The sequence below is a fragment of the Triturus cristatus genome, chromosome 3_2, assembly GCF_964204655.1.
Source record: "Triturus cristatus chromosome 3_2, aTriCri1.1, whole genome shotgun sequence".
Classification (NCBI taxonomy): Eukaryota; Metazoa; Chordata; class Amphibia; order Caudata; family Salamandridae; genus Triturus; species Triturus cristatus.
This window is the reverse complement of record NC_140584.1, coordinates 590,852,909-590,866,606: the sequence shown is the minus strand read 5'-3', so window position 1 is coordinate 590,866,606 and position 13,698 is coordinate 590,852,909. Positions and strand designations below refer to the sequence as shown.

Genomic DNA, 13,698 nt, shown 5'->3' with positions numbered 1-13,698 from the left:
GAAATAGGGATAATGTCTTTTTCTCTCGAAAGCAGTGCATAATACAAGGATACAACAGTGCAGTCCATGATGATATCTTCGTCCTCTTTGTATGCTCATCGCGACAGGGCAGACCTTACAGCACAGATTAACATTGAGTTTGGCATTAACTACATATGAGTTGAAGAAACTAGTTTTGCGACAGCATCTGGCATCAACATCACAATACTGGTGCATTATACAGCGCATTACACCCTAGACATGTCATGAGAGTAGGCAAAAAGAAGAAGGCAGTCACATATGCCTCGTGAACCCCCCACACACTATCCCACATTAACATCACTATGGTGCCTCTGTTTCTGGAGTGTCGGTCGGGGCATCTTGTGGGTGCATTAGAAGGTAATTCTTGAGAGGGTCCCAAAAATCTTTAGGGCGCGACGCCCGGGGAAGTGTTTCTGTGTAGGTAGTTAGTTGCTCTTGACAATATATTAAATCATTGAGCCATTCCTTAAACTTTGGCGCTCGTCCTCTACCCCATTTACAGGCCACGCGGCGTTTAGCCAGCAGTAGGGCAGTAGCGAGATAGCGGTGATATGGCTTGGAGATTAACTTAGTATAAGCTGTCAGTGGGGTGCGCTCTAGTGAGACTGCTGTCATCTGTTCCAGAGCATCAAAGACCTGTCCCCAGTAATCACTCAGCCCTGGGCAGTCCCAGGCCAAATGAAGGAAGACAGCCCCGGAGGCGCTGCATCTATCGCAACGGTCAAAGTCTTTTAATTCATATTTATACATTTTGACAGGGGTATAGTAGAGGGGTTGTAAAAATTTTAAATGTGTAATGCGTAATCTGCTGCTAGCAGATATATTTGCTCTATTTGTAGGCAACAGTATGCCCATTGTTCATCCGTCAGTTCGTTACCTAACTCTGAACTGCAGCGGGCTCGATAGGGGCAAGGGGAGTCCTCCCATTGAGCAGTGGTGGCTCCCCCATTGGGGCGTGGGGGCGTTGCCCCACTGCTTTCTCGCAGTGCGAGAAGGCAGAAACATAAATGGTAAAAACTACCATTTATGTTTCTGCCTTCTCGCATTGCGAGAAAGCAGAAGTGCCTTTGTGCCTGGTTGGGGGCGGGCCCGTAGGTGGGCGTGCTCGAGGGCAGGGGGGAGTGGCTTACCCACTGTTGTGGGTACGGACTGTTTGGTCGGCCCCAGGGCCGAACAAAGCAGTCATGCGCACTCCCCCTTGTTCTCTATGTAGGCTGCTGCATGCAGCCTACATAGAGAAATTGGCCAGGCTGGGGCGGTCTCTGCTGCGCCTCCCCAATCACAACGCTGCCATTGCAGAGTTGTGATTGGCTTGGGTAAGGGAGGGAGGCTGCCTGCTGGCTGCTTCCTGTCCCTGCAGCAGGAACGCGGGACCAGCTGCACCACAGCTTGACCTGGCAGGAGCGGAGGCGCGCGGTACCCGGGCCGGCATTAAGGTACAGGTACGTCTTATTTTTATTATTTTAAACACCCCCAGCACTCCCCACCCCCTCCCATAGGCACAAAAAACACCCCTGTTCTTCCGTCATTCATGCAATTTGAAAATTGAACAGTTTTCAAGGTAATCCTGTTTTCATCCCTGGCTTCTGTTTACATTTCCAATCTGGAGGTGGGAGATGTATACCGGTGCTGTTCATGCTGTGACGCATCTCACCAGTTCGCCTGTCAGCTTTGCTTGTACACATACTCTTTTTGATGGCCCTCGGTGCGTGCTCTGGAGTGAATGAAAAAAGCACGAGAACAGGCGTTGGGGACCTGTTGCGTTCGGGAATAAAACAAGCAGTTTCTTTGTCTGAATATTTTACAAAACGCAGAAAGCTAACCAACAGTAAGTTTTAATGCACATGAAAGAGCGACAGTCTTATGAGCACTGCGTAAATTTTGCCTGTCAGCGTCAAAAGTCTGTCTCAAATTGACAACCACACTTAACGAGACAAACATGAAATGTCTCAGTCCGATCAATGGTGATTAATCTGTACGTTACTGAATGTCACTGGTCAAAAAACAGGCCAACGCCCCTTATAACGTAAGAGAGGTAGTGAAAGAAAAATAAAGAGAGGAGAGTCACGGAAAAGTTTTTTTCTGTTTTGGACATATAGTGTGAAAAACCGTAAATAAAGCAGTTTATGCAGTGTTATGCTTTTATGTAAGATTATGCCTTCCATTTGCACAGCCTCTTGCCTCTGATTTGCAATGTTCCTGCAGATTGCCATCTGCTGAGGTGGCTAGGACTTAGATTTAAATGTCTCTTCATTTCTTTACCGTCCAATGGCCTTTCTCTCTTCTATCACATGATCTTTCTTGCCTTCTCCCTGTTTGTTCACCTAGATATCACTCTTTTCATTTTCGAACTGGAATGCACTCGCATGTCTCTTCTAAACTTTTCCTCGTATATTTAGGGCGATGCATTCAGGCTATGTCGTGGCACGAGCATTTGTTTGGCGCATTACTACAGTTTTTATGGCCTTGACGGGCTTTCGAATTCAAGTGACCTTTCCAGGGATTCTTGTAAACCGAATCCAATTGTGCTTGGTTGTGTTTCGTACTGTATAAGGATGAGCAAGGTTCGGGTAGATTACTGGGTGTTTACTGGTGGATTATATAGGAAGAGACCCAGTGGATCTTTTCATAAATAATGTGAAGCATTATGTGGATGGATGCATGTGCAGAAAGTCACTGCTGTCCATTCCACTCTCCTAGCTTGCATAGAGGTCCATTGTTTACTTGCACGTGCCTGTGATGTTTCAAGACTTCTTTGTCCATTATGTGGTTTTAGTGCATTCCACATTGGTTAATACGTGTATTATTGAGGTGGTGAATGCTTAGTTCACTATATCACCTGGGGCTATGTTGAGTGCTGTGCTTGGAAGGTGCTATTGGGCATGATAAAAAACACCACAGTTGTGCAGATGTCACACACAGTAAAAGCACCACACGCTCAATGGCAGTAGGCTATAGCAAAAAAGGTGCTTGTTGCGGCAGAAGCAGGTAGTTCAGCGGGAGTACAGACAGGTTGTCGCAATACTTGCACATGGTACCATCACAGATGTAGAAATAACGCAGTAGAAGCTCCAGACTTTGGCCAAGAATGAACTTAGTGCATGTATTCGGTGCAGCAGAAGCAGCAAGGCGCGAGCGAAGCGGACGGCCGCAAGGTATCAAGGAGGATCAATTGGTTGTCTGCCCTTACGCCTCACTACTTTCAAATGTCACTAGCCGCCACTGAGGTTGAGTGTGCACGGTATGATAAAGCGTGGAGACCAGGTGACCCGGTGAGGTGGCCTGCAGTATCAGGTGTAAAGGGCTAGGCTAAGAGGCTCCTGTGGAAACTCCGGGGTGATAGATCTCACGCCCTGATGGAGCCGTACGTAAAAAATATATCCAGAGGAGTGGGCTGTAACTCATGGAACATATGGTCTGACGATTTAAACGCCCCGTTATGGTAAAGATCCTGCCATGTTGTAATTTTGGTCCGTTTGAGGAGACTGAGAAACCCTTTCTCTTGGAGTAGTTGCATGCGGGGGTGGTATGATAGGGGTAGCAGTGGTAAATACAGCATAGGGTGCTGTAGAATAGTTAGTATGCAATTCCAGGTATCTATTGTGCATGTAATTGTGGTGGGCGCTTTATCTCTCGGACGGGTGGCGGCATTGAGCATGCCATCTAAAGGTATGGGATCTGCCAGCCATTGCTCTGTTGCGACTTGAGGCATGTACCTGGGGGGCGGGGAGGGGTGGAACCAATAATAAGCGTAATGGGCCTCTGCGCAGGTATAGTAAAGCTCAACATTTGGAATATCAAATCCTCCCTGTGCATAGGGCTTGGTGAGTATATTCCACTGCAGACGTGGCTGTCTACCCCCACCCATACTAGCCTGATCATCTCTGACCTCAGCGAAATTAAAAAATGTTGCCCGGATGGTTCGGGATGTTGAGGAATAGGTATAGTAGTTGCGGGAGAACCAACATTTTAATTAAGGAGGAACGCCCTGCCAGGGAAAGCGGCAGGGAGATTTATCGCATGACGCACCCAGTAATGCGGTCCAGAGTAGTGCCGTAATTGAGACGTATTAGCTCCTCCCTGTCTGTGGAGATGCGGATTCCCAGGTAGCGCAAGTCTGTATCGCACCACTCCAACGGGAAATCCAGGGGGAACTGAGTAACTGCAGGAGTAAGAGTGAAAATGTGTGACTTTCCCCAATTGATGTGAATCCCAGACAATTTTCCAGAGACAATGAATTTCCGCAGTAGGGGGTTAATGTTGTGCTGGGGGTCTCTGATGTATAAGATGATGTCGTCGGCATACAGAGATATTAGGATTTGGCGCAAGTTACATCACAGTGATCTGTCCTGGTGATGTTGCCTCAGCTAAGCCGCCAGCGGTTTAATCGCCAGGGCGAATAGCAGGGAGGACAGTGGGCACTCCTGTCGGGTACCTCTATTAATGGGATTGCCGTGGACAGGTGACCGTTAATTAGGACTTTGGCTGTGGGAAGTTGGTATAATAGCCGTATCCATGAGAGAAACAGAGGGGGGAAGCCCATACGCTGCAATACCCCTAGAAGATAATCCCATTCCACAGAGTCCAACGCCTTGGTGGCGTCTAAAAACACTGCCACCAGCGTCCGGTTGGGGTCGACGTTATGCAGGATCGAAAAATGGTGCAGAGATTATGTGAGGTTGCTCGCCCTGGAACAAAACCGGCCTGGTCAGGGAGGACCAATTTTTCCATCAACAGGTTTAATCTATTGGCTCTAACGTTGGCCAAGGTTTTGGTATCGCAGTTAATGAGGGACAGTGGTCTGTAAGAGTCGCAGTGGAGTGGTGATTTTCCCGGCTTAAGAAGGGAGGTAATGAGTGCTTCTCTCATGGAGGGGGGAAGTGTGCCAGTCTCAAGCGAGTCTTCATAAATCTCTTTAAGAATGGGGGCCAGCTGATCTATATATGATTTATAAAATTCAATAAGTAACCCGTCAAGGCCTGGGGCTTTGCCGGACTTCATGTGCATTATAGCTTCACGTATTTCATCTAGTTTGAAGGGAGCACGTAGAAACTCCCTCTGTGAATCTCCCAGCCAGCCAAGTGCCACCTCCCCCAGGAAGTCTCCCAGCTCAAGATGGTCTCGCCTTTGTGATGTATAGAGTGCAGAGCAGTGCGTAGTAAACGTGGCAAGTATGTTGGCAGTGTCTCTGTAAATTACTTCCCCGGGTGTCAGAAATCTCTAAAATGTCGTTGGAAAAGCGGGGCTTTCGTATTGCCTCAGCCAGGGCCCTCCCCGGTCTCTTGCCCTCCCCATATCGACGGGCCACCCAGTATTTGCCCTGAAACTGCGTCTCCCGGTCAGCGGCAGCAGTGTAGTCCGAGAGTTTATCGCGGAATTCATACTGGGCACGGCTGTCACTCCCCACAGAGAGGCGCCCCTCTAGTGTTTTGAGCTCAGTCTCTAGTCGTCGTAGTGTACCCTGTATGTCACGTAATACCTCGGCGCTTTGCTTTACGAGATGCAAAATCCACGAATTGTGACCTTGAAGGCCTCCCAAACCGTTTCAACACTATCTACTGAATCCTTGTTTCTCCAGAAGAAATCATGAATTTCGTCCATCAGCTCACTATGGAATACTGTATCGAGCAATGCTAAAGGTTGCAATCTCCAATTGCTGCATACATAATTCTTTTAGGACTGTCTGAAATGGATAAAAGAAAATAGCAAAAAGGTATAAAATAAACTTGTACGTTTTGTGACCGAGGACAAATTATCTGGGGTTTGGGTTCATTAAAAGTTGAAGGAGGGTATACTTTTGGGTTTATACAAGTAGTTCATGTATAAAGGCTTACAACTCCTAAGAGTGGTCCACTGGTAATTTGGCCCTAACCTTGGCAAGAGGCTAAGGACATTCATGGCAATGTGACTGCAGAACCTTGCTGGACCTATAACAGGACCAAATTGTGGTAGCTCTAATACCTACCTCAACCTGCAGAGCTCCCAGTGTCAGCAACCAATTTTCAAAGGCCAGCAGAATTGTTCTTTTCAGTCCCTCCTTTTGATACAGATGGTGTTGGCTATGACATGGCTGACTAGCAGGTCATGGTATTACAGAGCATGCTATGGCTTTTTGACATCAACTGTGATCCTGGAATGCGAGTTTATTAACATATGCTCTTTGGTTTTTGCAGGAACCATCCCGAGAACAGGCGTAGGATACTGAAAGATGGGGTAAGTGATAGTATACAACCCAATCATAGGACGGGCAGAATGTCCTCAAAAATAGGGATGAAAATAGGTTTAGGTTTACAGTGGGAATGATGGGGCGCAATGAGAGGGTATTATGGTTGGGGGTATAAAGGGAAGGATGGGATTGGATGGAACGGGCCATAAATAGTTTCAAAGAAAATGGTAAGCAAAGACGGTAGCTGTTATGAGATGGGAAAGGACTTGAGGAAAGAGTAACTCCTAGATGATATTGGAATATGAATTGGGAGGGATTGGTGGATCCCCGGATACACAAGGGATGAGAGCCAAGTGGTGCAATGGCACATAGTGTTGGAATTTCTCTTGTTTGAGATTCTTGATGATTTGCGTACATTTGGAAATAATGTTAGTTGTGATCAAATTATAGAGTTTATGAATTTGGTCCTCCACCTTTACTCACCGTATATATTTGACATTTCTCTTCAGTTCACCAAAAACTACAGTGCGTCTCAGGATGGGGTGAGTGATTCCGCCCTCATCAGTCCTCCAGAACAGGTAAGCGGCCGGAGGATGGTTTCTTGGACTCTGTAATTCATGGATGGATTCAGTTTCAAATGCCCTGTTCAGAGGTATATGTCCTCCTTACTTTTTGTTTCTCTTTTTATTGTATTGATGAAGCCCCATTGTAACTTTGGAGTAAATTAACCAGCTTGGAGTGGAAGGAAAACAATAAGCATATTTCATTTAAAAATCAAACCTAGAGGATTTCAGGCTTTCGGGATGACAGCCTGCTGATCACAAAGCAATAGGGTGGGCCTGGCAGCTGCTAAATAAGTATAATCCACTCCACCTCGCACAACTGAGGTCACCTAAAGCATATCATTTAGGTCAAGGTAAAGCTAGAGAATGCTCTCAACTTCTGTTTAGCAGAGTGCCCAATAACACACCTGTGATAGTAGGAAACTGACTTACCTACTAGACGTCAACAAGGAGGTTGGAGGGATGGTAAGCTAAAGCAGACTGAATCAAGCTCTGGTGTGGACTCAGCCTTTACATCATTCAACTGTAGTCACCTTGCCTACAGTGAGATGACACAATGCGGTAAGCCCAGCACTCCCCAGCTCCAGACCAAGAATCTTCAGGTCTGTGGAACTGCAAAGGCACAAAGTTAGACACTACGCTCTCAAATGTTTACCTCTGTTACCAGAGGGTAAAGGGGCAGATATAAATGTTAGAAAGCACTGAGAGCAGGGTAGACATTCGCGTGGCCCATGAGAGGCCAGCATTATCCAGAAAAAAAGAGAGCCATCAGAACAAGCGCGGTTCCAATGACAGACCCACCTCTGCAACCAAGAAAGATCTGGATGTGAAATGTCCTAAAATTATACCATGCTAGAAACATGTATCGAATGCACTGCACAGCAAAACAGACAAAAGAAAGATGAGAACACTGCCGGTCCCTTTCCTGTGCCCTGCTTAAGTAGTCCAGAGAAATGTATAATTCTATTTTGCAATCCTTACACCAACATGAAATATGTGATTGCGAATCCTGTGTGGACTGAGCTAACACATCTTAATATGTCATGAAGGAAAAGGATATATGTTTCTCCAAGTAAGAAGTGGCATCCTAACCGAACTGTTCAAATGTGTCACATTTTACAGCTAACAGTTTTCGCAACTGTGAAGGCATTATTTATTTATAATAATGAAGGCAGGTTCTGAAGTTGTAAGTATGAAGTCGGTGTGGTTTGGCAATTATGGAGGACTCCAAGGCATAGAATGTGAGAGAAGTTATTGTAATGGCTGCTCTCTAAAACAATTCTAGTCCACGTGTTTCACAATTTATAAATCCCAATGTCGCGTCATCAGGGCTTAGGACAGAATTAAAAAAGATCACAGATTAACTGCTTAGTTTTAGGGAAAGGGTTCAAGAGGAATGTAGACAACAGCATGATCAATTCGATGTGTGTACCAAAAAATGACCAATAGCTGTGTTTGCTAATAGATGGTGATGCAGTGTAGCGCAGAGCCGCAGAGTCACAGATGGTATCCCAAGGAAAGTTTTGAAGTTCGATGAATCTTTGGCTTGATTACCGGCCATAATTCAATGGTTCCTTCCATGTGGCTCTTATTAATTAAGGGCCATATGTAGATAGCTAAATACCGGTCGGTAACGGCCGAAAATCAGTAATTTTCCCGTTACCGACCGGTATTTAGCCCTTTCTAATGTAGGAGGCAGGTTTTAAGCATTCTGTAATTTACCGAATCGGTATTTTAAGGAATCGGTAAAATACCGAATCGGTAAATTACCGAATCCTTAAATCCTATGTAGGGAGCACTCAAGTGAGTGCTTTTTTGTTTTAAGGATTCGTTATTTACCACCAACTACAGGTTGGTGGTAAATACTGAATACCTTTTAAAAAGCAAATTTGTGCTTTTCTAGAAATGCCCTGTGGCAGACATACATGCCCTTAGGGCATGTATGTGCGCCACATGTGCGCACATGCATGATTCAGGGGTGCAACAGGGTGTCAATGTGACACCCTGCCACCCTTGAATATGCTCCCCCTATTACCGAATCGGTATTTACCGAATCGGTAATAGTCAATGGCTTCCCATTCATTCGAATGAATAGGAAGGTATTTCTTATTACCGATTCGGTTAATACCGAATCAGTAATACCGAATATTACCGAATCGGTAAAATTTACCGATTTTTTTTTTACCTACATTCTATTTACCGATTCTTAAATACCGAATCGGTAAAATTCGGTATTTAGTATTCGGTAAATAGAAATTACCTACATATGGCCCTAAGTGTTTTGCTGGCTGGATATATATTAAGCAAAATAAATATGTTTTGTTATAAGTTTTGTTTTATTACATTGCTCAATATTCTAATACGGTTAAATACTCTGGCAAAATCATGATGTGACAACCAGTATATCCTAAACACCCTCTGATGTATGCTCAGCACTGGTAACTTATTGTTACAAACAAAAAGTCATACAGGGTTTGAGAATGCCTTTTCTATGTGGTCACTGTAGCTGGACACTCGCAGGGTGCAATCCACAGGAGACGCAGAGGCCGAAAAGATTCTGGTGTCCCCACCAGCAGCCCGAAAATATCCAACTAAGAACAAGAGCTCGGAGGAAGAATCCATCTTCTATGCCAAACCTGTGCGTGTGCGTCCAAATGCCAAGACCAACCCCACCCCAACAATGGAAGACAACCAAGGTACAGGCAAGCACACAGGGGACAAATGAAGCAGACAGCCAGTGCAGGTGTAGACGGGTATAGACACAAGCAGGCCATTGATAACCAAGTTAGGGGCCTTCAAATGGGGACCATAGGAGGCAAGCCACAGAGGTAGCATAGAGTAGCTATGCGCTTTATAAATGTTGGTTCATTCATTCATTCATAGAGCAATTGTACACCCAAGTAAGGAGGCAGAAACCATGATATGTTTGTGGTGAGCAGAACATTGAAATTCATGACGATCCCGCAAGGATCCTTCATGGTCTCTTGAGTGCACCGGTCAGAGCTTGAATGGACACCGTACCAGAGTACCTAATGCATTAGAATCTGGGGCATTGCTTAGAGTTTATGTTGAGCATCTCCTGCCAAATCTCTATCCCATCCTTTGAAAAGGTTTGCCCAGTTTTATAAATGGGTTGCGTCAGATTTGCAATACGTTTTTAACGCAAACCTGACAAAGTGTTTAGAGTGGATTTACTATACAACTCAAATCATGATTTGCATAGGAGAGTGACCCAAAGTAATGCAGAGTTGGTCAATGTGCTGCTGTGCATTACTTTGTATTAAGGGGATGTTTAATGGGTGGTGCATGGACGTTCTCATGCAACCACCCATGGGTTTTGATGCAAGTCTCTATCTACAAAGAACCGCAGACAGGGATGTGTGCCAACAATATGGCTCCTCGAGGCAGGAGCAACTAGGAGAAATAATGTAATTTCTCCTAGTTTTTCTCACTTAGCATGTGTGCTGAGTTGTACATCACACATACAGAGTAGAAAAAACCTTAACGCATAGGTTTATGATTGGAAGGGACCACTTCTAGTTCAAAACCTATGCTTCAGATAACACAGATACTCCTGTACTATGGCGCAAGAGAGTGTGTGTTGGTGCATGGCTGCCTAAAGTGCACCAGTTCAGAAAGAGAGCAGGCTAGCGCCCACATCTTAGTAGATATTGTGCTGTTCTGCTATCTCCCTTTTACGTAGCACAACAACTTCACTTGCTGCCCTGAGTTCCATGACTCCTCGATACATCTGGGCCCTTCTGTGTGCTTTTGTAAACTCTAATGCTAATTGGTCGATAACAAAGGTCAAGACAGAAGGTCTGAATGTGTAGATTGGCAGTTCTACAGATAGATTTAAAAAGATTCATGTAATGCAACGGCACATGAAAATCTGAAGTGTTGCAAAATGCAAGAGGCAAAAAATTGTGCAGTATCATATTTATGCAAGCCGCTTATCAATAATTTAATCAATCAGGAAAATGTTAATAATGCGGAGTATGTATGCTAAATATGTAAGCGGTGTCTGACATGAGATTAGTGCTCAACGCACAACCTCCACTACAAAGTTCTTTATTTGGAGATAGGATTCCACACAAAGATGGGTCCCACCACTTTGCCACCCATTCAAGTCATCGTAGCACATATTATTGGGGATTTTGTGATGCGTTGCGCATTGGCGATATGCTCACATTAGCTTTTAGTGTTAAAATTCATATGTGAGCAGAAGTTGATCAATGCTGTTGTTTACGTCGCCTAGTGTTGCGCAACGTTGCATGAACACTCATTCAAAACTTTAGTAAATCTGGATTGTGCTATCTCAGATAATGTATGCTGTTGGTTTCATGCTTCTGACTTACACTGCTCACGTTCCATAGAGGCCACAAGAGTTTTTAAAGTGAAACAGTCACGCCAAGAAATTGCAGGTGCACCAGAGGTTATGGAAGATGAAAACACGCGGGTGGAGCTTCCACTGGATCAGGTACCGCTTCATTCACTCATCACTACCAATCTTAAAGGGGTCAGACTTCTCTAGTTCCTCAGCATCCGTTACCTGGGACTTGAGTGTCTCACCGCGATCCCACATGCCCACCCTTAAGTTAGACACCTCCAGTGCACTGACATCTTGTCCCTGTAGACAAAAGGTCACATGTCCCCCCCCCCTTTTCACCTTGCATGCTCAAATACAGGTTTCAAAGACCTCCCCAATGACATTCCTGAATCATCAGCTTTTCTGAGTTACACCCACCTGCATCCCGTTACCAGCCTCACACAGCCTCTCTCACTGGACCACCCTGCCTCTCCGTCCCCAGATGCTAGCTATACACACAACGCCCACTCTACAACTTCAGACACCAGCGTCTCACTCGCTTTTCACCCTTGAACCACTGATATTAGGGTTACACAGCCCTCTTTCCTGCCGTCTGATGCCTGAGTCAGACGTCCTCTCCACCCCCACTGTCACACAGGCCTTCAACATGCCCACCCAGTACTTCTAAATAGTGAGCCATGATGTCCCCTTGATAAACGAGTCACAGAAAACTCACACTCCTACCTTAGACTTAAACATTTGGGTTCTGGAGGAATCTTGCTGTGCTGCCCTGCGTCAAAAGAAAAGGGCAGGAATGCGCCGTATCTATGAAGTACGGCGCATTCCTGTCCTTCTCCCCTGCCTTGGAGCACAATGGACTGCCATGGGCCAACGCAGGCACGATTGTGCCATGGTGCAAAGGTGTCTGCGTAGTAAGGGCGATTGTTTTTGTGCAGGAAGGTGTCCCTTCCTGCACAAAAACAATCACTAGAGATGTTTTCCTCTTTCTATGTGTGCCACAGAATGCTGCGCCTCCCTTACGCCTCTCCTGTGGAGGCATGGGAATCTGACGCATTCCCAGGTTTACGAAACCTTGTAAATCTGGGAATGTGTCAGATTCTATGGATGATGCGTGAGAACATCCACAGCAACACCCATGGAATGCCCCTTTCATGCAGACTGATGCGTGAAAGGAGGCCATATTTACAAGGCCATAAAAAGCCACGCAGGGTGGCTTTAAGTGGCCTTGTAAATATGGGCAGGCACAAAAAAGGTGACTCACCGGTGGCGCAATGAGCATGTAAATAAGCTCCTCAGCATCCAATCTCTGCGGGTCACACAGACACCCCCCACACCCTCTACCATGTGTACTTCAGAAGGTCTAGGGATAAAGATTGACCTGGCTGAATGAAGCTTTCTTGTGTTTTCAAAGCAAGTTGCAGAGACCATCAAGGAGGAAACAACAAGGAAGAAGGCTGCAGCTCCTAAACAGGTACAATGGTGGGCGAGTAACGGGTGAGGGTAATGGGAAGGGTTGTGACTTTTAACATGTGGAGGTAACATAGATGCCCTGGGGTGAAGGTTCCCTATCTGAGATGAAGCTCTTGTGCTCTTTACAAAGAGCAGCACTGACCAATGATGAGCAGGACCACAGTGCAGTGTCACCTGATGCTGTCAAAGGGGAGTAGAAGTAACAATGCGCTTTGAGTAATAGGGGTAAAAAACAGGGTTTGACTTACTATCTGATGGGGTCCCAAGGTCTCCCTCTCCCAGTAGGAAACCCAGAATCCGTGGGGGCGAAACTTCCTCTGGGTGAGTGAAGCTTTTTTTTCTCCTCTCAGACAGCTATAGAAATTGAGGAGGAAGCGACACCGAGGAAGAAGGCTGCAGCTCCTAAACAGGTAATCATGGACGATAAGGTGTGAGCAACAGGGCATGCAAGTAAGTAAAGAAGTGAGAGTACTGAAGGCGTAGGCAATGATTAATATTAGTAAATTGACTAAAGATGAGGATGCAAATAAATGGTAATAATTACAGGTCTGAGAGAATGGTGAGTGAATAGCAGAGGTGAGAGGGAGGGGCCAAGTGTATGTGAACAAAGTGAGTTTCAGAATAACTGGGGTTATAACGAGGTTGTAAGAGAAGTTGCACGTTAAAGACTGAGAGTGAAGGAGTAATTAACACAGTAATGGTAGTCTATTTAGCGATTCAGTAACTATTGGTTGCCCTCACTCACAAAAGCTGTCTTACTCTTCTCAGCAAGTAATAGAGATTCTCGAGGAAGAAGCTACACCAAGGAAGAAAGTGGCTCATCCTAATCAGGTACAGCGAAATAACAAGTTTTATATAGAAAATACAGTAGCTTGAACACCGAAGAGTGCATAAAAAGACAGGTGCAGTAAGCATGTTGTGAAGAAAGTTGTGAGTAATATGAGCGTAAGAAGAGTCTAAGTTACAGTAAGTGTATGAAGGGTGTGAATGACAAGGAAGGTATGGTTAATAGAAACACAGGAATGAGTGATTGAATCATAAGTGCTGACAATAAAAGAGTAGGCCTCAGGGGTTCCAAAAAGTTAGGTCAGTTAACAAGCAGTACAATTAACGGGGATGCAAGTTAAGTGCGAGTACAAATAACAGTG

General features: G+C 45.4%; 1 protein-coding gene across 6 annotated transcripts in view; it reads left to right on the top strand.

The window, feature by feature from the left end:
* DCDC2B (doublecortin domain containing 2B) overlaps nt 1-13,698 on the top strand; it is a 97,061-nt gene that overhangs the window by 34,261 nt on the left and 49,102 nt on the right. For 5 of the 6 annotated variants that reach the window (XM_085648430.1, XM_085648425.1, XM_085648428.1 and 2 more), the window contains exons 6-12: nt 6,195-6,234; nt 6,697-6,765; nt 9,257-9,446; nt 11,127-11,230; nt 12,492-12,551; nt 12,901-12,960; nt 13,319-13,381. In XM_085648430.1, coding sequence (XP_085504556.1) covers nt 6,195-6,234; nt 6,697-6,765; nt 9,257-9,446; nt 11,127-11,230; nt 12,492-12,551; nt 12,901-12,960; nt 13,319-13,381 — 586 coding nt within the window. The remainder of the gene's footprint in view (nt 1-6,194; nt 6,235-6,696; nt 6,766-9,256; nt 9,447-11,126; nt 11,231-12,491; nt 12,552-12,900; nt 12,961-13,318; nt 13,382-13,698) is intronic. The other variant, XM_085648429.1, reaches the window with a different exon arrangement.